Source organism: Halichoeres trimaculatus, unplaced genomic scaffold (genome assembly GCF_033239565.1).
Source record: "Halichoeres trimaculatus isolate MK-OKI-2021-1 unplaced genomic scaffold, fHalTri1.1 fHalTri1_scaffold_21, whole genome shotgun sequence".
Taxonomy (NCBI): domain Eukaryota; kingdom Metazoa; phylum Chordata; class Actinopteri; order Labriformes; family Labridae; genus Halichoeres; species Halichoeres trimaculatus.
In genome coordinates, this window is record NW_027437199.1 from 15,323,244 (window position 1) to 15,350,082 (window position 26,839).

The 26,839-nt window shown below is 41.6% G+C and overlaps 1 protein-coding gene across 1 annotated transcript; it reads left to right on the forward strand.

Annotated features, from left to right (window-relative positions):
• Nucleotides 1–496: 496 nt before the first annotated feature.
• Nucleotides 497–26,151, forward strand: lrig3 (leucine-rich repeats and immunoglobulin-like domains 3). The gene is made up of 19 exons (XM_074698829.1): nucleotides 497–952; nucleotides 6,177–6,248; nucleotides 6,344–6,418; nucleotides 14,733–14,867; nucleotides 15,104–15,247; nucleotides 16,285–16,428; nucleotides 16,649–16,792; nucleotides 19,181–19,324; nucleotides 21,657–21,737; nucleotides 21,863–21,934; nucleotides 22,431–22,502; nucleotides 22,847–23,010; nucleotides 23,371–23,706; nucleotides 23,795–24,076; nucleotides 24,172–24,648; nucleotides 24,742–24,900; nucleotides 24,982–25,122; nucleotides 25,241–25,492; nucleotides 25,573–26,151. Exons 1-19 carry the CDS (start codon nucleotides 756–758, stop codon nucleotides 25,815–25,817), a joined length of 3,336 nt encoding a protein of 1,111 aa, XP_074554930.1. The 5' UTR covers nucleotides 497–755; the 3' UTR covers nucleotides 25,818–26,151.
• The last annotated feature ends 688 nt before the right edge of the window (nucleotides 26,152–26,839 follow it).

Here is a 26,839-nt window from a genome sequence, read left to right on the forward strand (position 1 = left end):
ATATTTTCACTTAGAATCATGAACCTAAAGATTTAATCTTTGATGTAAATCTTGTTTATTACAATTTTTTCTTTAGCTGTGGTCCTAGCCCTCTGTGGTAAAGCGTGACATCATTCACTTGATGCAAATACATTTCTGACAGTGAGGGAAGAAAAATACAATGATATAGTGACTTGAATTAAGACTTTACACTTATTTTAAGAAACTGTGGAATATATCTTGTCTCTTCATATGTTGAATGCACTGCTGTATTAGCCTAATTCTCTCAAACTGCACTATGTATATAAGTAATTAAAGAATTATAAGAAAGTACAATCCAAGTGTCACACATACAGTGGACACAAAGGCAGAAATCCTGATGGAGTTTTTCTGGCTACAAACATGCAGGGTTCTGCTCCAACTGCATTGACTACATGTCCCATAAGCCCCTTGAGTACCCTCCCCCCCGCATACCTCTGCTGTGCACTCACGCTGCGCTGTGGAGATCCTGCACAGCACAAGTTGCCCAAACAGCAGCAGCAGCAGCGAGGCGCACGGTGAAAAGTTTCTCCAAAGGAATGGGCAAGTTTGAGAAGAACGTTTCATCTTTACATTTCACCTCTTCGATCCTCAGACTAACAAGGGAGTGGATTTAAAAGACACATCGGGCCGAAAAGATACTCCAGATTTTGGATTTCTGTGATTTCTCACACTTTGGATTTGCATTTGAAGAAACAACGACTGAAGCGGAGTGCTCACTTGCGCGGTCAGAGAAAATGTGCGCCTCTACGCAGCCTCGCAGTGTTGCAAGGTTTGCCGTGGTTTTCCTGATCTTTTGGGGACTACAGCGTGGATGTGAGGCAAACGCAAGGACGTGTCCCGTCCCCTGCGTGTGTTCAGGGGAGCTTGTGGACTGCAGTCGAGTGAAAAGAGGCCAAATTCCAAACACGTTCCCAGAATGGACAGTCAAACTGTAAGTCTGTTAAAAGCCTTTGTGTGGCTCAGCGCTGATTTGATTCTCATCATAACCCCACTTATTGTTGTATCATTGTTGTTTTAAAGTTTTCAAACCTGTGCACTTAGAGGAAGAACTAGGTTTGGTGTTCTGTTTTCTTTCAGCACCATGGGACGACCCACATTCCTGTAGTGAAAACGGAATGTGTTGTAAACCACATTGAACGACATTTAATTTGACTTCAGATCTGCTTCATCTGAAACTACTGATCGGTTTATTTTAGAATTTACAGATTAAGTTAAGATTTTATTTCCCAAATTGCAAAATCAGATATCAATCTTGGTCTCTCTTTAATCCAAACAGATCACATTAGTCTTTTTAGCACTATGCCAGGCATTCAGGCTCTTTGAGGCCAGCAGGGAGGCAAAGCAGACTTCAGTGTGTTTTTACACATGAATACACTCAGTCACTCCCCCTAAAACCTCTTCATTAAAGTATGAATGATTAGGATTAAATCCTCCCCATGCCTCCAGGGCTTTAATATCAAACTTCCTAATGTTTCATTGCAGAGTTTCTGTAGTTATAGGACTTTAAAACCACTTAACTCTAGCAAAGATCCAAGCACAAGCTGTTGCACAAAGCAGCAATACATTTACATCACTGTAAGTACTTTTCTTCTCCAGTCTACTACCAGGTAGTAAATTTGACTGAAACATAGATGTCCACTTTGTTTTCATGCTCTGACAGTGTGGTTGCATCCACATTCTTCTTTGCAGTGATTGGTGTTGGCCGTGTTGATGTTTCAGTGTTGGTTCAGTCTTCAGATTTCAGCTTCACAGACCCTGAGGCCTTCAAAGCCATAAAAGCATAAATCAGATGCTCTGTGTGTGTGTGTGTGTGTGTGTGTGTGTGTGTGTGTGTGTGTGTGTGTGTGTGTGTGTGTGTGTGTGTGTGTGTGTGTGTGTGTGTGTGCACACAGCCTTGGGCTGTTTCCTAAAGTAATATCTCCATTACACTCCTGTTTGTCTACTGGCTCCTAAAGTTGAGACACGGCTGAGCTCAGCCTGAAGCATATTGGAGCTAACGCCGTGTTCCTCAGTCCGTTCTTCTTCTTCTTCACAGACAATGATTCAAACTTTATTTTTTTATTACCTTGGGTTAAGCTCCAACACTTGATTTTTATTGTCCCATGTTAGGCTTCAGTGCTTGATTCACTGCCTGGTGTAGGCCGTGTTCCCTGCTGTTGGATTCAGTTTTTCTCTTTCTAAAATGTGCTGCTCTGGAAACTTGACGTTGCCAGAGAAAACAGACCCAGCCTGAGCCTCATAACCGAGGCCGGCCTCCCAAAGAAAGTGAAAAAAAAAAGTTCCACATGGGGGGAAAAATTCTTTTCACTCTGGCATGCTAATTTATGAGTGGCTCTCCAGCACATCTTAAACCCCTTAAACCACCCGACCCTTTGTTTTCCAGCACCCCATTATTTCTGCTGAATTAGCAACTCCAGAGCCAGCGATGGCACTGATTAAGGAGGAGTGTGTAGGATTAGTTTGAAACAAACTCACAGCGAGGAAAGGGGGAAGGAGAAAGTAGGTGGGGGAAGAAGAGTGGGGTGTAAAGAAGTTGACTGAAGCCATGAATATCCATAGAGGCTTCAGATTGAGACCCAGATTTAATATCTGTTTTACTATCTAGTATTCTGTACTTGGACTTCTTCAAAATTGGTCTTAAACTAATCATGAAGCACATATAAAACACTAATGTTTAAAGATCAGGACAAAAACCAGCTGGAGGTGATGGCTAGCAAGTGGTTTTGCATCACAACCTATGCTAATTTTTTTTTTAGCATTTTTTCCATTGAGTTTTATAAATTTGACCCCAATGCTTAAAGGTGAATTATTGTTTTAATACAGCTGTATAACCGTTTTCAAAACTTTTCAAAGTCAGAATCAGAATCAGAATCAGAATGAGCTTTATTCGCCATATATTTCCAGAATACAAGGAATTTTACTTCGGTTAAAGCTGCACTCTCTATGTACAGTAGTATAATAGTAAGTAGCAACCTGCAGTGCTAAAACGTCCAGCCCATACTGCAGTTCCTCGAGTGTCCACTAAAAGCTGCGCAAGCCAAGGTCTGATACTATTTGTCCATTTTAAAGCTTAAGGAAATGTCTTTACAGTTACAAAAATTGTTTTGGTATGTAGCTTATTTAGCTGTTATACACCAAGTTATCACAGCTGAAAGTCCTCTTACTACACACAGCATGGGCTCAAAAACAAATGAGTGACTTAAAGAATACCTACTTGTTTTATTTGTCTTTGGCTAACATACCATAAGTTCCTGATTCAAAGCACCAGTTGAGACAGATTAGTATTACCTGGGGACATGACGTCATTGTCAGGGAAGTGCCTTCCACTGAGTAAGCCAAGCCTGTAATCTATGCAAATTTACTTAAATTTCAGATCGTATCCACTGAGCGTGCACGTTATCCACCTGGTCTCTGGAGGGCAGTATAACACTTGACTGCATACACCAAATACATAAAAAGGAAGATGCCTTCACCTGGTAAACTTCCATTTCCACATTAAAAACTTTGATTAAATTAAGGAAATACTTTTTTAAAAAGTATAACTTGATGTCACACATATATGTATTTCCAGCCTTATGGGTAAAGCACTTTGTGTTGAGCCCAGCCCCTGGCTTCTCCCTCCCTATCTTCAAAATCTGGGATATTAAATTTTTAAGTGTCTATGCAGATGATTCAGCAGCTTTTGAGCAATAATATATAAATCCCTGTGCTTTTTTCTAATTCTTTATAGGTATTAACATAGTGTGCCAAACGTTTTGCTGGGGACATTGTCGTAATACAGACACGCTGCTAGCACTGCAAGTGCAACAAATCCATTTGAAATATAGACATTGTGCCTTACCTCATTCTGCAAAGCATATCACCAACCTAATCACTCTTTGGAGAAGGATCTTTTTACGTGTTTAAATTTGCTCTGTGTGCAAACAGATCTCTATAATGCAAAGGAAACATTCCTGCTGACTTAAAACCCTGAATGCTTTTAAAACCTGCCCAGCCCAGCACTCAGACCCATCAGAACACAAGCGTCCAGTTTTATTTAGGGAATGCTATTTTCACACTCAAATGACTTGGTTGATTTTGTTTAGCTTGTTTTAACAGCCAGAGCAAAATAATTGCACTCTTGAAGGTTTTCATCAAAGGCTAATGGCTGATAGCCAAAAGCTAGTTAGCTACAGTCAGATATAGTTACCCTGGTAGTTTCAAATGTGAAAGACATAAATCATTGTGCTTATTGTGTACTTACAAATACTTTTTGTAATTATAAGTAAAGAAAGGACAAAACTCTGTAAAAGGCTAAAGCTAAAAGCTAATAAAGTAGCTTTTATCATACTTAGCTTACATGTTTGGGCCGTTTCACTAACAAGAACGCTACTAATGTTTTAATACAGCAGTTGGCTTTCAAACATACTATTTGGCTAACTTTTCATTGCTTTACTTTTGTCTTTAGTTTTCCTCGCAAAGTTATAACTGAGTCAACAGTAAATTTAGCCTGACATCTGCTGCGAAGGCTCATTATCAACATCTAAAAAGTTACTGACAGCTCTTGTAGTGTAAAGAGTGGCTCATTTATTCACTTTTCACCCTTTGATAAGAAAGTCGAGCCGCACATTTCCACCACAGCAGCAGACACAGGCTGGAGCCTGTACGCAGCCCTGCGTTATCTCGTTTTTCTCAGAGTCTGCTTTGTGAGGGAAGTGGAAGTGACAGAGCTACTTAGTTTTTATCTAGGGAGTATGATAGGACACCTTTCCCATATGGCCCCTAGCACTGGAGCTATGACAACAACAACAGTTGCATGCCTGGAAAGAGAAGGATTAGGGGGTGGGGGTTAACTTTAGCAGGGCGAGTAAAACTCTGGATGAGTGCTTTGTGAAACTTTCCACTAAAAAATCAAGCCCCAGAAAATTCAGCAGGGGTGTTTTAGACGTATAAAAGGCGTCCCTCTCGCTTTTCCTGGCATTGTGAATACATTACCAGTTGATAGGTTCTTCCCCTCCTCCCAGAGGTCCTTGATGGATTCCAGATGAGGGAGGTAAGGAGCAGGAGGAGGGGTTGCAAAAAAAAGTGTCTGGCACCACAATGTTGATCGTGCACGGCAGCGTCAATAACTCCACCACTTCTTGGCGCACGAGGCCCAGCTTGCCAGACTCTCTCGAGCTGAGTTTTCAGGCTGTTTTTCAAAACAGGCAGCAAAAACAAGAATTTCACTCTAAGGGAGCCGCAGCCAGGACTGCTTCCAAATCTAGGCTCGGATGAATTTTTGTTGGGCGCTGATCCATGGAAGCCTCAGACAAAGTCAAGACAAAAACCCAGCACTAATAATACACTACCTAAAGAGTAGAAAGGGTAACAAACAACCTGAATACACACAATTTGTATTAAGCTAACAGTGGTTGCCTGTGTCTGAAAATGTGCCATGAAGTCTGACACCAAGCTTAGCTCATTAGCACAAACTATTAGCAGTTTTAGCACAGAGGCTAGCTAAAAAAGGCGATAAACTGTTGTCTTAGTGGATGTTTTTATACTTTAAAAGTGTACAGATGTGAAATGGGACTTGTTGGTGCAGACTCACACACAGATTATGAGTTCTGGACTAATCCTCATCCAGTAGTAAAACCTTGACTCCAGCATTTAATGGGCTTCTCTACCCAGGTTTTGGGTTCCTACGAGCCCAAAACTTTAGCTCTTTAATGACTTATCATCTGTCTGTATTGGCCCCACTTCTCCTCTGAGGCCTGGCTACAGAGTGAACTGTTTTGGCATGAACCTTTTTCTTCAATGTTATAAATCAGGAACAAAAAAGCAACAAAAGATCTTCAGCTAGCCAGCATTTTTTAGGCTCATTTTGGACTGTTTAGTCGTTTTCAGATGCACAGAATACGTTGATGATATCTTCTTTTGCCAGAGCATGCCTGCAGTCAGCCCTGTTCTTGCTTATTTTTCTGACCATTCAGCTTCATTTCATCTCACCACAAGTTTAGCACTATCACAGGTTTAATTATAGGGCGTCTTCTTTGATCCCTTTGCTCTACTCACCGTGTTTAGGCACAATAACGCTGGAAATTTGTATGTAATTATGTTTGAGGCCCAAATGGAAGACTGCAGCTGCTGAGAAACACACTTTTCCCTTCATCTTCTCTTTGTTTCTTTCACAGGGACCTGAGCCATAACAAATTGCAGGTGCTCGACAGGTCTTTGTTTTCCAACTTACAACATCTAAGTGAAATGTGAGTATGTCTTTGTTTTTCGTGATACTTCCAAGAGTTTGAAGATTTCCCCCCCAAGCTGTTCTTTTAACCACATCTTTTTGGTAAATGTGCAGAAAGCTGAACCACAATGACCTGGATGCAGTACCTGATTTGGGCCCTTACACTTCAAACATCACGACGCTGATTCTGTAAGTAAAACTCTTCTTAAAGCAGATGATTTCATCTCTGGACCTAAGCCTGCTGTGGAGGCTTTTCCTGAGCCAAAGTTGTCGTTGCTAGTTTGAAGCAGAGAGAGTGAAGTAGTTCCTCCCCCTTTTCTTTCCTCTGGAGAGCAGCCCCGTTTGGTTGAGCTGGTTCCCAGACGGGGCAGTCAGAGACATGGCAGCCGGCCCCAGACGGGTCACATGGTTGCAAGACAAATGCCATCAACAGAAATGGAAATGTTTTGTCTGGTGGCTGTAGCTGCTTTTGGTGTATTTTTAACCTGGAGGCAGTGACGTGACTCTGGAAAGAAAGACAAAGTGTCCTGTGAAAATGACAGAAATCCAAGTTTGGTCATTTTTTATGTTGGGCCTCAGTGGATGGACTACATGCTGCTGTGACGCCCTTTAATAGAGCTCTGGTTCATTAAAATCACTGACTAGGCATGTCTTACAAATATTACTGTTATCCCAAAGTTTCAAAGCATCCAGAGTTTTGTGTGTGCAGCATAAAGATGACCAATGAGTTTTCTTCTGTTGATAAATTCAGCAAAGAACGTGCTTAACTCTTCAGATCTGATCTTGTTCAGACTCCAACCAGAGGATTCTTTGGAACAGTGTTGTGCAATGCGTGCTCAGAGAAGAACAGCAGATATTAGTGTGTGAAACCTCAACAATTTATTTACTCTCTGTGGCATGTCTCTCCAAAACCGAGCAACGTGAAGTTATTGTGGAAAAATGTATCCGTCTCCCAGCTTGATAAGGCGTATTCCTCATCAAGCCCCGACAAGACGCTCTGCAGCAGCCGCAGGGCGTGCAGGCGTTCGCCAATCGACAATTTGTTTGCACGTTTGTTGCTGAAGTGTCACCTCAAGCTATGAGTTTCAGAGGGAGATGGGTGGGGTGGTTTTAACGCCCAAGGTGTCCTATTTTCCTGCAGTATTTGACAAAGAGAGAACTTTTACTGCTCATGGTTACAGCGTGTTGGTCTAAACATAGAAAAAGAAATACTTGTTGTGTTATTTGTACTTCACACAAAGAATAGCTGATGTGAATGGCTGCTTGTTCTTGTGGTTAGACAGAGGTCACAGGTCTATGAGCCACAATTGCTGTATGCTGTCCAAGCACCCTTGAGTGACTCTAGACTAAAGTGGCGAGTTCCTGCACAGATTCACATAAAAGTAGTCCAGACTTCCTCCAAACCACAAGTTTTTTTTTAATTTGCGGATGTTGTTCAGTTTATTTTGTCTTACATTGTGAAACGCAAATTGTTCATGAACAAAATCTTAAAACAGCTTGGTCACATCATAGATTAAAAAAAAAAATTACATCTAGTCAGACCACTTTTAGAGCCATTTTCTAGACATGAGACATGCAATTTTAGAAAATTAAGGAAGAGCGTGTATTTAAGATGCTGTTTTGAGACAGAAACAGAAACTGTGACACAGAGAGGACAGAAGAGGTTAGTACTAGCTGGTAAAAAGTTCCGGTGAGCTGACAAAAAGCCACAGTATGCTTAGTTGGATTTAAATGTGGCAGTTCTTATCAAAGCCGATGCTGATTTGTGTAAGCCAACTCATGTTTCAGTGAGGAACTTTAAGAAACACCATCCAGAGGGAATCTTTGACACTTCTTCAACTTAGGCGACTTCACCAAAGTGGTTTTGGTAGTGAGGGAAAAGTATTTAGCATCTTTTGCTGACATTTTCTTGTCACCAGGTCAGTAGGGATGGGTACCTTTCACATTTGAAACGATACGGTACAGGTTCCTGGCACCTGGCAATCGGTATCGGTACTCAATGGTACCAATTTTCAGAACTTTTGTGTGTTCATGTGGTGAAAAATATCAATTTGTTTAATAATTAAATGCAAATTCTTTTCAATTTAACATATTTATTCTTCAATATATAATCTTATAGTGCTGTGTTCATGTCCAGCATGGAAATTCACTTACTCTCCTACTCCCTCACAGTCACAAGGATGCATTTAGGTACCTAAACATGGTACCTTTTGGTTTTACTTAAATCGGTGTCTATTAGTTTTGACAAAATTTGGTGGGTACCTATAAAAGTACCTAATTCGGTACCCACCCCTACAGGTTAGTGACAGTACAGCAACTTATCAATGTTTTTGTTGATTTCAGTCTTTTAGATTGATTTAATGTATTCATCTTCAATAATTTTAGATGAAAAGGGGAACAAGAGATGGATATATGTACTTTAGTTTTGTAATGCTAATGCATATAAAGCATTCATGAGAAATGTCAATGCTACCAGGTAGTAAGTTAAAGTTTTTTATTTTTTTGGAAATGCTTACAAAGTTGTCGTGTTTTTTTCATGGAAATGGTTACAGTAGAAAAAGATTTAGTAGGTACACAGAATCTGCTCTTTGGGTGACTGAGATACATTTTTCAAAACAGGTTTTAGAGTGGATTTTGGAGATGTCGAACCAGTCTAAATTACCAAGTTATATCGCCAACTACTGGTCTGTTTTACATACTGCAGCTCTTTTAGAAATGTTCCTAAGGCAGTAAAATGTATTTCCAAGGTTTAGGGGAAGTTTTTCCATTTGTATCGGGGCAGTTCTCACATAAAGGATATTAAATTAACTTTAACTTTGTAAAGGCTGTTTTAGTTCATCCTCAGGTTGCAGTCTCTGAGATCTGGCAGTTTACTGTTTTGTGTTTCTACAAATAAATTGAGGTTTGTTTTTTTTTTTTGAAAAGTTATATGTAATCAAAATGTAACAGGATCAGCAGATTTGGAAGTTTTGCCCCTTAAAAAGTCCTTAATCAAACCAAAAGAGACGCCACATTGTGAATCCACAAGGCTGTCGTCAGCTGGAAAGTCATGAGCAAACTTAAATGACTGAAAAGAGCTTTGAAGAAAAAGGTGCACAGAAGAAGAGAAGAATTCACACTTCCTCTTGACTTTTCACTGTCTGTCTTGGCTGCCACCTTCCTCCTTGAGTTTAAGTGACGCAGTGTGATTTTTCCAAAATTTCTCTCCCTTCTTCAGTTTCTGCAAGCTGGGAGGGTAGTAAAGAAAAAAAAAAAAGATCTCGGGGTATCAAATACCACTTATTCAAACAGCCAGTCAGACATAGCGGCAGCTCTCGTCGACTTCTTTGACCTCACAGCTCTGAGTAAAAACAAACGGCAATAACCCTGCAGCTGGTAGTAATTGAGTCGTGATCATCTTAATTAATTGAACAATTTCCCAGGAATTTATGGAGGGGGTAAACCCCGCCGCTGCTAAATCCCTGTGCCTGTGTTCAGAGGGGTTCAACAAATGACCTGTAGATTCCAGGTCTGATTAGGTTTATTAGAAGGTGAACTTCATGGTATGTCGAGGAAATGGGGGGTCTAAAAAATGAGAGTCGCTGTCCACAACAGATGCAATTATCTCAATAATCCAAAAAGTAACAGATATATGAGCAAACAGGCCAGAACCAATCTAACAAAAAACAAAACAAAACTTTTGTGATAAAACATACAGTGACAGGAAGTAAAGATAAAAGTTAAAATTTATGACAAAACAATGTTACATCAATAATTCAACAGCTCCCCTCTTATTTTATGTGAAGGTCCCGCAGTCCACACGTTCATACGATCCCTCTGTCTCTCCTCTCCAACTGAGCGCAGACGTGTTAAGATGATCAGCCATGTGAGTGAGATATGTGCGCTGTTTAATATGGCGTCTCAAAAGCAAACGCAGCCCTGGTTTTCATTACAGGCGCCACTGCAGAGAGAGGGAGTCATCGGATGGCTTTTCAAAACTCTGTTCTTTTTCCAATAGGAAATACCACACACACACACACACACACACACACACACACACACACACACACTTACCACCACACATGTGAGCGGCACACACGCAACTGTCTCACACTCAAGTAGGGAGATAGCTTTTGAAAAAGGCTGCTTTCCGTTTGAAGGGCTTCCACCGTTATAAGAATTAGTGGATGGAGTTATTATAAAACAAAAAGCTTCATCAGTCATCTCAGAGTTTTACATAAGAGCATATTTTTAGTGAGTGTGTGTGGTCATGGTGGTGAGGTATAAAAATAAAGATGAGTACAGTGGAGAGAAGAAATTCAGAGATGACATCTTCCAGATTGTTTTGGATTTCTAGATTTTTAAAACTTAAAGAGGTGACTCGGCTAAATCAATGTGGCTTCAAACGAACAACAACTAACGAATTAACAAGAATCCAAAGACAGGGCTGTTAAGCAGCTAACTTTGGATTATAGGCTCGTTTCAAAGACTTCATGCAAACTCAATTTGTTGCATTATAACTTTACACTGATGACAGTCTCTGTCTCCTGGATCCTGTCTGATCACGGCGGGCGAAGCTCCTCCAATGTGGCGCTGGAGTTGGATGTCAGCTCCGTCAGCCACGTCTGTGAACAGCACTATGCCCTCCGGCAGCACCTCTGCCGCTGGGCTAGCTTGGCTAGCTCGTCCATCTTATTGGAGATAGATCCCACGTTCCCAACAATGATGGATGAAAGGACAGGTTCATGTCGTCACTTCTTAGCTCACACCTGAGAACCAGCACGTCGTCCTCACCTCCTCCTCCTCACCTTGAGGGAAATCATCAAGCCCTACACTAGTTAGCGCTGACATGCTACAGGCTGCTAACAGCTGAGTTCACATGTAAACAATGCAGCCATGGTTGCATGTAGGATCTCCAGATAAACACAGGAGAAAAAGAAGTAAAATATCACCGAAGACACATAAATTTTGGTGTCCATGACCAACAAATGAGCCACACAAAGTAATGATCCACTCCAAATACAAAGCTGACGAAAAAGAGACAAAAAATTACAAGAAACGGACAAAGACGATAGAGCTACTGCAACAGGCAGCTACTTGGGCAGCGCCTAGCAACATGAATGATCCTCAATGTAATAACTGGTTGATAACAACAACTTGTTCCTAAAATACAAAAAATGTGCGCATGAAACAGCAAGAGAAATTCTGCAATGTTGACATTTCTAAGAAAAAAAGTTGTTGTTTTTTTCTCTAAATGCATGAAACTAATGTGCAGTTTAAGGAAAAGACATTTCATATTACTTCATATTGTTGGCTAATGATGATTGGTATTAAAAAAGAAACTGGGAGAAAACCTGTGAATCTGAGGGGGGTTTGTTGTTTATTTGGAGTTATTTAAAGAAACAATCGTTACACAGGCTCTAAAGGCAACATAATGAGAAATTAAAACCAAAGCATCCCAACAGCATTTGTTTCACAAATCTACAACTGGCTTCAGTCAAATTATTCGGACGCCAAGATGCCTCAGGCAGTTATTGACACATGCTTGGCCTTCCATTGACTTCTATTAACAGTCCAGAAACCACAGTTGCAATGGCTCACATTCATCCGATAACTATGTGGGTTATAAAATATAGAGTGTGTGTGAAGTGCATAACGCTTGAATTATTTGGAGCAGAGTGCTCATTATTTTGTCGTATGTTGGCCCGACTTTTTTCAATTGTCTGTCTACTAAATTGTGTTAAGTTGAAGGTTTAAGGAGTGCTTTTTACTGCTAGATCTGTATGACTAATCTGAAAGAGTTTAGAGGATAATGGAGTAATTAGCTGGCCAGATTTCTTGACTTCAGGGTCTGAATCCTTGATGTCCACCAGCCCTGCTTCCTGGCTCCATTTTCCCCCTCAGAGAAACTGGAAAGACTGGTTCTCACTCATGAGGCGACCTCCCTTCTCTCAGCGAGCAGTCAGGGGAAACATGAAAACTGAGATACAGGTGGTGTGCAGCTCTTTTGTTTAGTACCTAGGGGCTGTGGTGCATGGAAAGCCCTCTGCAAATCTGCAAACAAAAGAACTGCCTGTGCTGTTTTTATTGCAGAAACTGATCCAGATTTCACTGTAGTTCCTGCACACAGAAAACTTCCCTCAGTTTGTTGGATTTGGGATGGACTGCCACTGACATTGAGTCACATCTATAGCATCCATTTTTAAAAAGTAGTGAAATTTTGCAAACTTTAGGAGCCTCTTCTCCAGCACCAGTATTGACTCAAGCACTAAGCTCAGAAACATGCTCTGGCCGGTTTCATCCCAGCATTGCTCCACAGTGCTCGCCAAACTCTCCAGAATGCCATCCATCCTGGATATTTGTTGACTCAACCCTCCTGTGTGATTGTATGTGTAGATTTCCAAAAGTTGTTGAAATTTCCAAACGAAGAACCCTGTCGCTGTGGAAATGAGCACTGTGAAAGCAGTCAGCATACATTTTGGGTAAAGTGGGTCAGAGTAACCACCCTGTGGTTTTAACAGGTGAGACATCTGAGATTCACAGCAGTGTGGTGCCATGCTGCCACTCTGCCCAAGGAGCATCAGAGAGACAGTAATCTGAGATTGAGATTGGATAAAACAGCAGAGTCAGCTCGAGGGAACATCTGAGGAAGTGTAAATAAACAGGACGGTCTACTATGTTTCCATTGTTGTTCAAACTAAGGGCTTTTTAAGACCATAGGACTTTAAAAAAAACAAAAAAAACAAAGAGGGGTTTTGTGTTTTTTAGGCTTTGTACTGCCCATCTAGTCCCTTTATAGTTGTTTCACATAGTTTAAAGCTGAAAAAAAATCTGTTTTCTTGCACTGGTGTTTTAGAAATCCCTTTTCATGCTCCTGTCTCTTTAAGGCTCCCTGTTCCACAAACCCTTTTCCCTCTGATTGGCTAGGAAGCCTGTTAAAGACAGAGTTTTTGGTAGGCCTTGGTGTTTATGGCCTTATTCATGTTCATAAAATTTATATTTTTATGGGTTCTTTATTTTATTGTACTTTTTTTTTGTCCTGCGGTTGTAGAAATCAATAACTGGTTGATGGAGGCTATTGAAAATGAACTCTATGTGATGTTGGACCATGTGTCCTTGTTTTTTCTTTTTTTTTTTCTAATTGTTCAAGTAGGGGCCGAAAAATAAAAGAGACATTTTTCTTCTTGCTGCTCCTTTACTATCATGAATGTGTTTGAGGGTGTAATGTGCACCTGTGTATGGAATTTGTTGTCAGCTTTCATATAAGGAACAAATCGATAAATAAACTAAGAGATCCATGTGCGAAGACATCATTGTTTCAGCAAGTCTCTTGAAGATCTTGTGAAGAGCTCTTGTTAGTTTGAAGAATGGACTGTTTGGAGCAGTTTGCAAACAGAATCAGGGATTTGTGTGAATATGTCATGGTTTGAAGATTGGAACAGGTTTAGCATTGTTCTTATAATATAGGATCAAGACAGATGATTTAGTTTGGAATCCTCCAAAAAATAAATGTGTCTTAACAAGATTTTAAATCTAAGAAATCAAATCTCACCTAACTTAAGAAAACTACCTGTAATGTGTTTGGTGAAATATAGCTGTTTACTTGAACTGACAGAAATTATCAGTGTTTACTCAAACTGAAGTCAAACTAATTCACTAATTTTTATTATTCAAGGTGTAGGTGATCACCACAGAGAAACTGGAGCTTGGGCTTGTTTGGTGTTTTTGACAATCTCTGTTTAGTGTCACTCACCTGAAGCCGTCATCAGTACAAGTCACTGGCCTGTCACATTTTAACAAATACGTTTTATTATACCACATCCTGTAATAAAGCTGTCCTCAGGGTTTGAATATTTAATACTTGTTGGGAAACGGAGGAGAAAAGCTAACAGCTCTCTGGTCAGTAAGGTGTAGCCAGAGCGGGGAGGGGGGGTGCTCCAACCATCCCAATGAATACTGAAAACGAGGCCTGTAGTCTGGTGTATTGGAGGGAATTCCTGCTCCCCCCTTCGCTCTCTCTACAGTCGAGTCCCATACACAAAGAGGGCACTGTACAGGCTCTGTTTATAACTAAGCAGTCCCTGCACTGCAATTTAGGAGGCGTGCAGCTCAGGAAATTGCTGGCCTCTGCCGAAGCATGCTTTCACTGAGGGAATGGTATTCATCAGCCAAGTAATTGGCAGGTTACTTTTTTAAATACCTTGTTGGTAATTACCTTATAAACAAAATAACACATCAATAAATGGGAAGGTTGTTTGGACCTGGTGTATGGAACATCAGCATTGATTAGACTGTTGGCAGTGTTGAAATGTACATTCAACATCAGCAAAGAAAAAAAAAGCATGTCATGTTGGGTGGTAAGTTTCAGCTTAACAGGCGCGTGAGAGTTTGTCCTTTTTTCTTACCACCGGCTAATTTAGGGACTCAGCAGTTTGTGTATCTGGAAATTTAAAACTGGTGTGCGCCACTAGTCAAATACACAGTATTTTGTCATTTATTGGAGCGATGGTGTCTGTATTTTCAGAGCAAACAACAGGATCACCAGGATCTCTGAGGAGCAGCTCAGGCCTTTCCTTGCCTTGGAAACGCTCGACCTCAGCAACAACAACATTGTGGATATAAAGGCCAGCTCATTCCCCGCTCTGCCCCTCAAGAACTTGTGAGTGTCACCACTTCTTTTTGCACTTTATTGTGAATAAACTAACTAAAAGATGACAATTTCTTACTTTACACTTGCAAACAGCAGTTCTTTTAATATTTGTGTTGATTGACTGGCAGGAAATGATGTGAATGTACATTCTTGAGGCTTCACCAGATGCTGGCCTTTCTTTATGTTGTCTCAACTCTTTGTCTTCACATTTTAACAAACTTGGTCTGTAAATCCTTTTTCCTCAGGTTCCTGAACAACAACCGCATTTCGTCACTGGAGACAGGCTGCTTCGCCAACCTGTCGAGCAGTCTGCAGGTTCTTCGGCTCAACCGCAACCGCCTTTCCACCATCCCAGCCAAGATCTTCCAGCTGCCCAACCTCCAGCACCTGTGAGCTTTGTTATCTTAACTCCAGAAATATCACAGCCAGGGCTTTAAATTTGTCATCATTTAAGACAGAACTTACATTTTATACATCTTGATGCTTTAGAAGAGGGGTTCCTAAAATTAACTAACCAAACAACATTTGCTTCTGGTCAGGGACCCCCTTTGGAAACCAACAGACAATGCTCCAGAATAAGTAAAGAAATGTCAGCTTTCAAAATGTATTATTTTTACTTTTATTCACTTTTCAATAATTATTACATTTGTTTGGAATGGTAAATTATTAACAAACAAAAGCCAGACTCCCACAGGTAGGTTGTTGCAAAAAAGGAAAAGGCATTTCAAGGCTCTGTCAGCCAAAGTGAGGCACTCCTTTCTTATATGTAGTCAGTAGTTAGACAAGGGAAGAGCCTCAAAGCTTTAGATAGCTCAATAATAGGCACAAATACCCAGGTCTACACAGATCATGACATCATCATGCCAAAGTTGCAGCTGTCAAAGGAGGTGTGGATAGGTACAACCGGAAACATCCGAACCCAGCACTTTACATTTTGTATGTTTGTGACAAATGGTTTTAAAAAAAACACACACTAAATATGAATATAAATGAGATATTAATAGATATTTTTTCCCTTCCCTCCAATTTTCTGAGGCCCCCCTTGTGCCCCCTGGCGGCCCCCACTTTGAAAACCACTGCTTAAAAAGACATGGAATCACCCTGTTTCCTAGACCAGAAAGTAACACATATGTCCTCCTGCTAAGTTCTGTGTGGCTGACAGCTGTCCCATAAATATGAATTCCAGTATATAATTATGTTCATGTAATTTGCTGACGAGGTATTGGCCTTTAAAGGAGAGGGCATGTCCCAGGATTATGTCATCTATCTCTGTGGTGACCACTTTGACTTTGAGCTAGTAGGTCGGCTTCTTTCAGGACTTTCCACCACAAAATTGATACATTTATAACGCAAAATAAATCTGAAATTAATTGTTCAATATAGAGCAAGACATAAGTCAAACTTTGCTGTTCTGTGTGTGTTTCAGGGAGCTGAGCAGGAACCGTGTCCGCAGGGTGGAGGGCCTGACTTTCCATGGCTTGCACGCACTCCGCTCCTTAAAGATGCAGAGAAACGGCCTCACCCGCCTGATGGACGGGGCCTTCTGGGGCCTCAGTAACATGGAAGTCCTGTACGTCAATTTTAACTCCACACCGACTGCCTGTTGTTTTTAGGATTGATTTTCAGCATGTTTTAACCAGGCCCAACATGGACTACTCCATGGCTCCCTATATTTCTAAGCCTGTATCACCCATTATGAGGCACTTTGTTACCTGTGTTAAAAAGTGTTGTCAAAAAAGCATCTTAATCATCTTGATGTAAAGTCTGATTGTGTGTGTGTGGGCTTGCAGGCAGCTGGACTACAACAACCTGACGGAGGTGAGCAAAGGCTGGCTGTACGGCCTGCTTACTCTGCAGCAGCTCCACCTCAGCCACAACGCCATCAGCAGGATCCGACCTGATGCCTGGGAGTTCTGCCAAAAACTCAGTGAGCTGTGAGTCCACTTTTATTTTTTTCTCTCCTTCCCTCCTTTTTTTCTCCCCTCTCCACCTCCTTCTCTCTGCCTCCCCCCTCCCTCTCGTTATTCCCTCCTCACTTTCCATTCACACTCTGAACTCCCAACACGTCTCTGGGTCGCCCTCGTCTCCTCTCTGGCACTCCCGCCTGCCCTTCCTCACACTCCAGTTCCTCCCATCGCCACCCCCCCCCTCTAAACACACACACACAGACAAAGCAGAATCTCTCATGCTCTGCCAGTCAGTGGCTACATGAAAGCATTGCCAGCATATTACACACCCCTTTGCCTTTTCTCTGTTCTGTTTCCCCTTGAGCCAAATCACATCCCCTGGAGGTCTTACTTTATTTTTTTCATTTTGTTATTCCCATTATTAATTGCAGTTGCTTGTGAAACACTACTTCAACCAACAGCTTAAGTGTTTTCCCACCCATCAGCACACATTCCTGCAGGCAGATTGGATTCCTTTGTTGTGGCTGTTGTTTACAGCAGCGGTCAGTTTAGTGCTTGCAGTGTCTGGGGCATTTTCTTTTTTTTTCACAGAAAGGTTGTTGTTCTTTTCCCTTTGCTTTTCTCTCTCTTATCACATGAACCCGAGAGTAAACAAACCCCCTGTCAGATGGAAATGAGCCAAGATATCTGACGTGTTTTCATCTGAGTTTACTTAAAAACAAGCTTTTACTTCAGTGTTCCTGAACTGTGAGCTGTGATCTCTTAAATTTAGTACAAAATAAAAAGTTTGACATTTTTTGTAGACTGCCTAAGTCTGAAAAACTAAGGTATTCTGCTTCCTACTTTTTAACATGCACATAAAGTAGTACTGGATGTTCATACTGAAAGGAAACACATTTTAGGGCCCCGTTCACCCAACAATGTTTCATACGGAAAAACTTAAACACTGAAAAAAAATCTGTGTTTACACAAAAATGCCAAGGGACTGAAAGCACTGTAGTAAGCATGCCAGGCCTATAGTTGGTGCTATACCTGTCTTGTCCAGAAGCGGCTGTTGGTAGATCTTCACCGAAGTAGAGTTGGGCCGATCATCTGGTGTATTGGTGAACACTAAATGCGTAAATAGAGCAAAGGAAGCACATTTTGTTGAAAAACAGTCAGTAGATTCAGCAGATTGAGCAGCACAAGCACAAAACCGTAGTTTACTGTTTACACAGCAACGGTGTCGGCGCCATTTCCGTGTAAACCCGAGGCCGAAACGCAACAAAACTTTTGTGTTTCACTCTTAAACAGTTGTGTGTAAACGGCACCTAATACTGCTACATATTCATATTCAGCTGCTCAGAACTGTCCAATCTACTCAGAGCATAAGATCAGCATAATAGATGAGGTCATCACATCAGGATCTCCTAACTCAGTGGTTCTCAAATGGGCATGTGTACCCCTGGGGGTAAGCGAGGGCACTCCAGGGGGTACGCAAGGTTCAAAAATGTATATTCACAAAAAAAAATCAACCAATAAAAATCCCATTAACATTATTTATTGAATCGATGTTTGAATCCAAATAAGTTTAAGTTCTTAAACTGAGTACTTGATCCAATAGACACTAATAGTACAGCGCTGTTTTACTTTTTTCCATCCAAAACTTATTTGCGCTTGTTAGGGGGTACTTGGCAGAAAAAAATACATGTCATAGGGGGGTACGTCACTGAAAAGAGTTTGAGAACCACTGTCCTAACTGGTTCATGACAAGTTGGAGGGGTGACCTCAAACACTTAGGTTTGCCCATGGCGGGGCGTTTGTAGAGTGGTGAGGCTTAAAGAGACAGCAGATAAAAACAAAGCGTTGCAAATAGATGCTGAGATAAGGATTTTCTAAAATGTGAAGCTACTATAGGAATACCAGAGGGACAGGATACAGCTTTGAAGAGAAGAAACATACCCCATCTTTAAATTTTTAGACCTACATCATTTTGAAATAATCCTGTCGTGCACACAGTTGTATTTTTTTGTTGTTGGCTCCTTTTGTCCTTTAGAATTTATATAATATGCCTCAGTCTTCATTTGCAGAGATTCAACTAAATGTGTTGAACAAGATATCAGAAGCAAGCAAAGACAATAAGAAATGTGTATGTATTTAAAGGGCCAGTACACTGTAATGAACGTTTCAGCATGGCATCCATGTAGATATTCCAGAGTCAGCCACAGGGTTCATCTTTGTCTCAATACATCAAGCTAACACCAAGTTAACAACCTTAAAATCACTTCAGGAGTGATTTTAAGATTAACTTTCACCTCAATAAGGCAAATGTCATGTGAAAGTGGGACAATCTATGCTACAACTTAATGCAATCAAACTGATCTGAATAACAGTGCTTTCTTACTGAAACATTGTTTTGTGATATCTCTTCCACAGAAATCTCTCCTGGAACCATCTGTCCAGACTGGAGGAATCCAGCTTTGTAGGACTGAGCCTTCTGGACGAGCTCCACATTGGAAACAATCGTGTGAGCTTCATCGCAGACGGAGCCTTCCGAGGCCTCTCAAACCTGCAGATGCTGTGAGTTAAAACAACAAACATCTTCTTATTTCCCACTCTTTATGAGCTTTATATAAGTTTTTATCTATTTTTAACACAATGGAATACTCCTATGGGACCAAAGTATTTTGTATTATGGCAAGAATGTGCTTTAATTCTATTTTTAAGCTGTCTTTAACATTAAATTAGTAAAACTTCATCTGCTGCTCTGTTTCCCCCACCCTCTTGTTAAATCCACCTCTTACATCAATCCTCCGCCTGAGTGGAAATATCCTGCCTGATTTGTTTTGGGGATGTGAAATAGATTACTGTGTTGAGGTCTCTCCACACACATAAAAACCCTCCAAAAGGCACAACTCCGACCTCAACCCCCCTCTCAAAAACACACACACACACACACACACACACAAAACACCCATCCCCCCTTTCCCACAAAAGTTTTAGACATCCCCCCTGGTTTGGCTTTTTAACTAGAACCAAATGTGAGCTACACCGCTGAGGTCACCGTAGGGCAGGTGTGCAGCTAGGTGGACATGGATTGCTTAAGGGCTTCAACCCCCTCACCCCACCCCCCTCTTACACACAGACACACAACCACACACACATATACACACCCTTCCTCAATCTCAATCAGCCATAACCAGGCATGGCGAGGAGGAAAATAACTGTTTGAAAGCATTAGAGCAGCTGAGGGATCAAAGGATGCAATTTCTCTGGGAAATTCTTGGCTTTTAGCGATGGCTGTACTCTAATGTTGTGTATTAGGTTGTTAGTTGTATCTTTCTCTGTGTGGTAGGAAAGATGTTTTTATATTTGTCACATTTTGAGATCGAGAGGAGAGGTATGGAGTTTGGTGTGTCATTTCCACAAAATCAAAGAAAATAGCTTCTTTATGGAGTTTCTATTTTGACCAAATGTTACAAAATTGTACAGAGGGAAGGAATGAAATGAAAGGGTCAAGTTCTTAAGAGAAAGTTCTGATATCTCTATGGTGGTAGCTGGTATATTTTTAAATATTACCATTATTTTCTACTCTGCCTGATATCCACTGGCCCTTTATTAACAGATGGTATGGACAATGTTTAGCTTTTATGTGTATATAACTCTAATGCATTTATAGTATACATTACCAAATGTAAAGTTTACACTGCATTATGCTGGTCCTCACAGCTGCCTTTTTTGGCCTTCACACGCAGGTCATGTCAGAGCTATGTAGTTAAGCTACGTTTCTGTGAAAATTAGCAAATAGCACTATTAGCCTTGCTACCTTTGAGACGACACAAAAGGTTGAAATTTAAATTAGTTCATGGAGTACACTAAATGGGTTGCTGGTCTATCAAAACTGTATTTGATTAATGTATTAATGTATAACCTCATAGTTAGGGATGGGTACCTTTCACATTTGAAGTGATACGGTACCGATGCCCGGAACCTGGCAATCGGTATAGGTACTTAACAGTACTGATTTTCAGTACTTTTTTGTGTTCGTGTAGTAGAAAATATCGATTTGTTTAATAATATATATAATTTTTTTTCATGTAATATATTTGTTCTTGAATATATAACCTTGCAATGCTGTGTTCATGTCCAGCATGGAAAATTGCCTACTCTTCCACTCCCTCACAGTCACAAGGATGCATTTAGGTACCTAAACTTGGTACTTATTGACTTTATGTAAATCGGTACCAGGTACTTTTGACAGAATTCGGGCGGTACCTTTAAAAGTACCTAATTCGGTACCCATCCCTACTCATGGTGCAGCAAGTTAGCTTACAGTTGACATACATTATGTGTTAATGTGGGCTGTTCACAGCTTTATTAACCTTATATTACAGCTAAATATTTCCATACAGGGACGTTTCAGTTTCAGATTACAAATTTGATGTGTGTGTGTAGCAGTAGGTCGTTGCTGCGTTAAAGATGAACTGTCTTACCTCTGCTCTAGAATGAAACACAGCTAACATACAGGCTATTGCTTGATGCACCAGACTTCTCAGGTTTCCATTGGATTACAGGAATACAACCATCATATATCCTTGTTGTAGTTGCATTCTGAGTATTGCTACTCCCAAATTGCGATCAAAGGCCGGCACACATGCTATAATGCAGAACTCTCTTGTAAAACTTTTTTCCATACAGCACAGAACAGCCATCACAGACTTTAAAAGTGCCACAAACACCAGGAATGAACTTCCTGTATGGCATCAGGGCTCTTTGAATATAATTTTAAAGCCTCAAATGATTTCCCCCTCACACGAAATGTAAAGCCGCATATAGTTTGATTCACATAGCAAGTGCAGTTGTTTTCTGGGTGTGTTTTTTTTAAACAGGCTGTCTTTGTTTCTGTTGGTAGGGATCTCCAAAAAAATGAAATCTCTTGGACCATTGAGGACATGAATGGGCCTTTCTCTGCTCTAGACAAGCTGAAAAAACTGTGAGTTTATAATCAGCACATGTCTTTTCACCCATTCCTGTGTGATAGTGGAACATGTTAAGTATTTGACAGGACATGGGGGAAAGAGGTTTTTAAGTAATCTTTGCTTTTCTTCATTTTTTCAGTTTTCTGCAGGGGAACCAGATCCGCTCAGTGACCAAGAAGTCTTTTTCTGGCTTGGACGCGCTGCAGCACCTGTGAGTTTGCCCGTGTGTTTCAGTAATTGTTCACAAAGTTGGAGCTGTAAACTAAGCAGGGTGAATCACATTGAGACACAGAGACTGTTTGTCAGAGCCATTAAGTCGAAATGTCTTCTCCGGTTCCTTCCCTTTGATGTGGAATCACAGAAACTATGCCTTTAGTATCTTTAAATGTGTGCCAGACTCTATCGATCAACAAGGCAAGGCAAGGGAACGGTGCGTCTGTGTGTGAGTGTGCAACAGCTGCATTTGATTCTAATTAAAGTTTTTTCCCAGCCGTTGCCAGAGCTCAAAGCCTCCCAAAGCTGGGCCTCTCTTGATTAATACAGCACACTGCTGCCCAGAGTTTTATTGTTCTGAAGCCCAGACTGTATTCTTCTCCTTGATTGAAGTTTCTGAAGCCTTCACTCTGCGTGGCTGATGTTGGCAGAAAAAGTTACCTCCTCTATGAGGATCATACAAGTCCTAAATGTCTCCTGTCTTGTCTCCACAGAGACTTGAGCAATAATGCCATCATGTCGATCCAAGCCAACGCATTCTCTCAGATGAAGAACCTGCAGGAGCTGTAAGTATAACCCTGTTTCACTCTGAGTTTTAGTGATGATGTGGGGCAAAGGCCAGGTGAAAGTCATCATGGTCTTCCGGGGAAGTCAGTGCCTAACAGCGCTTCCTCCAGTGTGTCTAACAACTTTACTTTTCTTCTTTTCTTTTCTGTCCTTTGACTCGAGTGTTGCTAAAGTGAAAGTGCATGCAAAAGAGTCTATACTCTTTTTTTTACCAGGAAAGGATCTCATGTTAGGCAAATTCCAGAGCTTTTTTCATGTCTGTGCAAGTCAAAAATCTCAAATCCTTTAACCCGATATTACTGCTTGTTGCATCAAATGTTTCTGTAATCTCCTCCTTCGGCAGACATCTCAACACCTCCAGCCTCCTGTGCGATTGCCAGCTGAAGTGGCTTCCCGTCTGGGTGGCAGAACAAACCTTCCTGCCCTGCATCAACGCCAGCTGTGCCCACCCACAGATGCTGAAGGGCAGGAGCCTGTTCGCCGTCAGCCAGGAAGAGTTTGTGTGTGGTAAGTGATGCATTCGCTTGGTACAACACCCTGACACACACTCAGTGTGATGCCTTAAAAACAGCCTTTTACCCATTGCAGGTTTTCCATTTACTAACTGGCCAAAAGTGCTCACTGTTGATTCCTGGACAAGCTAATGAGTTTTAGGAAGGAGAAGTTATGGAAATGTACAAAGTTTTTAGCTCTCCTGGTTAGTGTTGGGGTAAATTTTGGGATGCTTTAGGTCAGTTTCCCCCTTTCGGAGCCCCATCTTCCAACAAAAAGCAAGAAAAAGAAAAGAAAGTATCATCCTCGATTCAATAGCTAGTGAAATCAAAAAGTTTGAATTACAACTGATTATTCACCCTTTTGTTTTTCCAGATGACTTCCCAAAGCCTCAGATCACTGTGCAGCCAGAGACGCAGTCAGCCCTCAAAGGCACCAACGTGACATTTGTCTGCTCTGCGGCCAGCTCCAGTGACTCACCAATGACCTTTGCTTGGAAGAAAGACAACGAGGTCCTAAATGATGCAGAGATCCACAACCAAGCCCACCTGCGGGTGCAAGGAGGGGTGGGAGGCGAGACTGAGGTGACGGAGTATACGACCACTTTGCAGCTACGCAATGTGGAATTCTCCAGTGAGGGAAAGTACCAGTGTGTCATCTCAAACCACTTTGGATCGTCCTATTCCACCAAGGCCAGACTTACCGTCAACAGTAAGTTTGAGACAGGAAAAGTACATTTTAGAGATGTTTCTTGAAATGCCTCACAAATTCATACTGAAAGTCTTCTTCTCATTTCCAGTGCTACCCTCTTTCACCAAGATGCCCATGGACCTGAGCATCCGAGCTGGTGCAACAGCCAGACTGGAGTGTGCAGCCAAGGGCCACCCTTCCCCTCAGATTGCCTGGCAGAAAGATGGAGGCACAGACTTCCCTGCTGCCCGTGAGCGTCGAATGCATGTCATGCCAGAGGACGACGTATTTTTCATAGTGGACGTGAAGACTGAGGACATTGGTGTTTACAGCTGTACAGCTCAGAACACAGCTGGAGCTATTTCAGCTAATGCTACACTGACAGTTCTAGGTGAGAAACAGCGCTGTTGGAACAACAAAGCAGAAGGAATTCTTAGTTGGGTGTTAGTCTTTGTGATACTAATATTTTTATGCTGCATGTTTCAGAAACTCCTTCCTTCTTGCGGCCCCTCATGGATCGTACTGTGGCTAAGGGTGAAACCGCCGTCCTCCAGTGCATAGCCGGTGGCAGCCCTCCTCCAAGGCTCAATTGGACCAAAGACGACAGCCCACTAGTGTTGACAGAGCGCCACTTTTTTGCAGCTGCTAACCAGCTCCTAATCATCGTCGATGCTGCTGAGGCTGATGCGGGAAAGTACACCTGCGAGATGTCAAATGCTTTGGGTACGGAGAGGGGGAACATTCGCTTGGCAGTGATACCCAATCCCAACTGCGACTCTGGAGTGCAGGGTGGCGTGGGAGTTGGCATCGTTGGCGGAGCAGGATCTGATGATGATGGGTGGACCACGGTGGGGATCGTCATCATAGCTGTCGTGTGCTGCGTTGTGGGTACGTCTCTTGTTTGGGTGGTGATCATTTACCACACCAGGCGAAGAAATGAGGACTGCAGCGTCACCAACACAGGTTAGTGGGACTCTGGATTTCTTTTGGTTTAAAACACAATGGCGATGTTTTGAAGATGAAAATGAAAGCAAGCCTCTTGTCCCTGTGCTTCAGACGAGACCAATTTGCCTGCCGACATCCCAAGCTACCTGTCCTCCCAAGGCACACTTGCTGATCGGCAAGACGGATACATCCCATCAGAAAGTGGCAGTAGTCATCAGTATATGGCGTCATCAATCAGTGGCTTTTATCTGCAACCGAAAGACATGAACGGTAAAACCCCTTTCCTGATTTTCCTTGATCAAAAATCCTTTTGCAGCCTTTCTGACCATTGCTGCTCTTTCATCCTTGCAGGTTTTTGTCAGATGGATACAGGAAGTGAAACGGACATGGAGGCAGCAATTGATCCTTTGCTGTGCCATTACCAAGGTCCCATTAGTTCACTGTTTCGACGAGACAACATGTACTGCACTGATCCATCAGAAGTCTTCACAGGTCTGTTGAATGGGCAGCTTGTGCTTTGATCAGAGAGACTGTTACTGGTCCCAGTACACTCTGGTTCTTGTTTGGAGCCGTCTAACAGGATTTATAATTTATGTGTTTTAACATTCAGGTTGTTCCATCGACCAAAAGCCTGCCACCATCGACCCTTTTAACAACAGCCAGAGCAGCTCTAAAAGAAGGGATTACTTCCTGTCTGAGCATTTTGATCTCTGCTCCTCTACTGTCTTGATGCAACTCCCCAACGCCGGTCTCCATCATGGCCCCTCCCATCAGCAGAGTGACCGTCGGCCTTCTTCAGAGGAAGGAGAACCCAGTGACTACGAAAGAGCCGATTGCCCTCCTTCTTATAACAGTTTCATGGGTAGGTCCTAAAGTCGCAAGTTTTTGGAGTACTTTCAAATCTTATCAGTGCAATCGTCTGACTTTTGCTTCTTCCTTTAGGAACGTTTGGAAAAACTCCTTGGAGGTCTCAAAAGGATCCATACACAGGTTTTGACCCACCATCAGTGAAGCATAATGGAATAACTCTCCACGAGAACCCATACGCTGCAGCAGACGCTGACTCAGACCTGGAGGAGAGCGGACTAACCAAGGACTCTTTGTCAGAGCGGTGCAACAGTGTTTATGAACAGCCGTTTGATGGCAGCAGAACTGATCCCATCCAACAGCACAGAACGAGCACTTAGCTGAGTGACTCTCATTTTTCAGAGAGGACAACCAAAATTTGAACAATTCTACCTCACTGAATGGACACTTTTGCAATAAAGGACTCCTCAAATGTGCATCAAGTGAATGTAACTGACATTAAATGTTCTGAGATGAAATTGAAAAGGAACAAAGGACACAGCTTCGGTTGAATAATATAGATGATTATATACATTTTATATGAATTTTATTATATTTTGTAAATTGTATATAAAGAGATTCCATTATTTTTGCTTACTATTGGTTTATAAGTATTTTGCAGACCTGTTTATTCAGTTACTTCAGCTTTGAATGAAGCACTGTTTTGCACATGCTAACAATAAAAAACACCTTTTTGTGTGCTGCTACATTCATCTACGTGCTTTATGTCTTCAATGATATCACTGCCTACGTCATGTCAGAGATTTATTTTAGTTTCAGCCAATGTGGTGCAGGTGGTGGGAGTTACATGCTGACTTTTTAAAGGCAGAACCACAAACCGCCAAGGACTCTTCATGACTGTCATCAGGCAGCCCCCCCACGGAGTGAGAGAAAGAGAAACATGGATGTTTGAGGATGTGGAGGCAAGGAGAGGATGTTTAACTGTTTGGCATCACAATTTGGTTTCATACAAGGTTGAGAAGTAAATACAAATATTTATGTATCAAGTTTCAGAGGAAGCTTGTGGTGATGATATGATCTTCTGCTATTGTTCAGCATTTTTTTATTTGGATAAGTGAATCTAATTAAGGCAAAGACTTTCCTCCATGAATCACAAAATGTATGAAAGGATCCTCATTGAGCTGCACTGTATCAACCGGTAGGTAAGTGGTTTTTTGTCAGTTAGCAGTTAACTAATTTTACTGTAACTGTTATCACCAGACCCCTGAAGGGAATTTTGACACCAAACATGAGTGGGGCCAGAAGAATGTGCTTAAAGAATTTTACTGAGTTTGAAAAAGCTCTTCTTAAACAAATTGTGGGAAATCATGCTGTCACTGAAAGTAAAGGCCATACTGCTGCC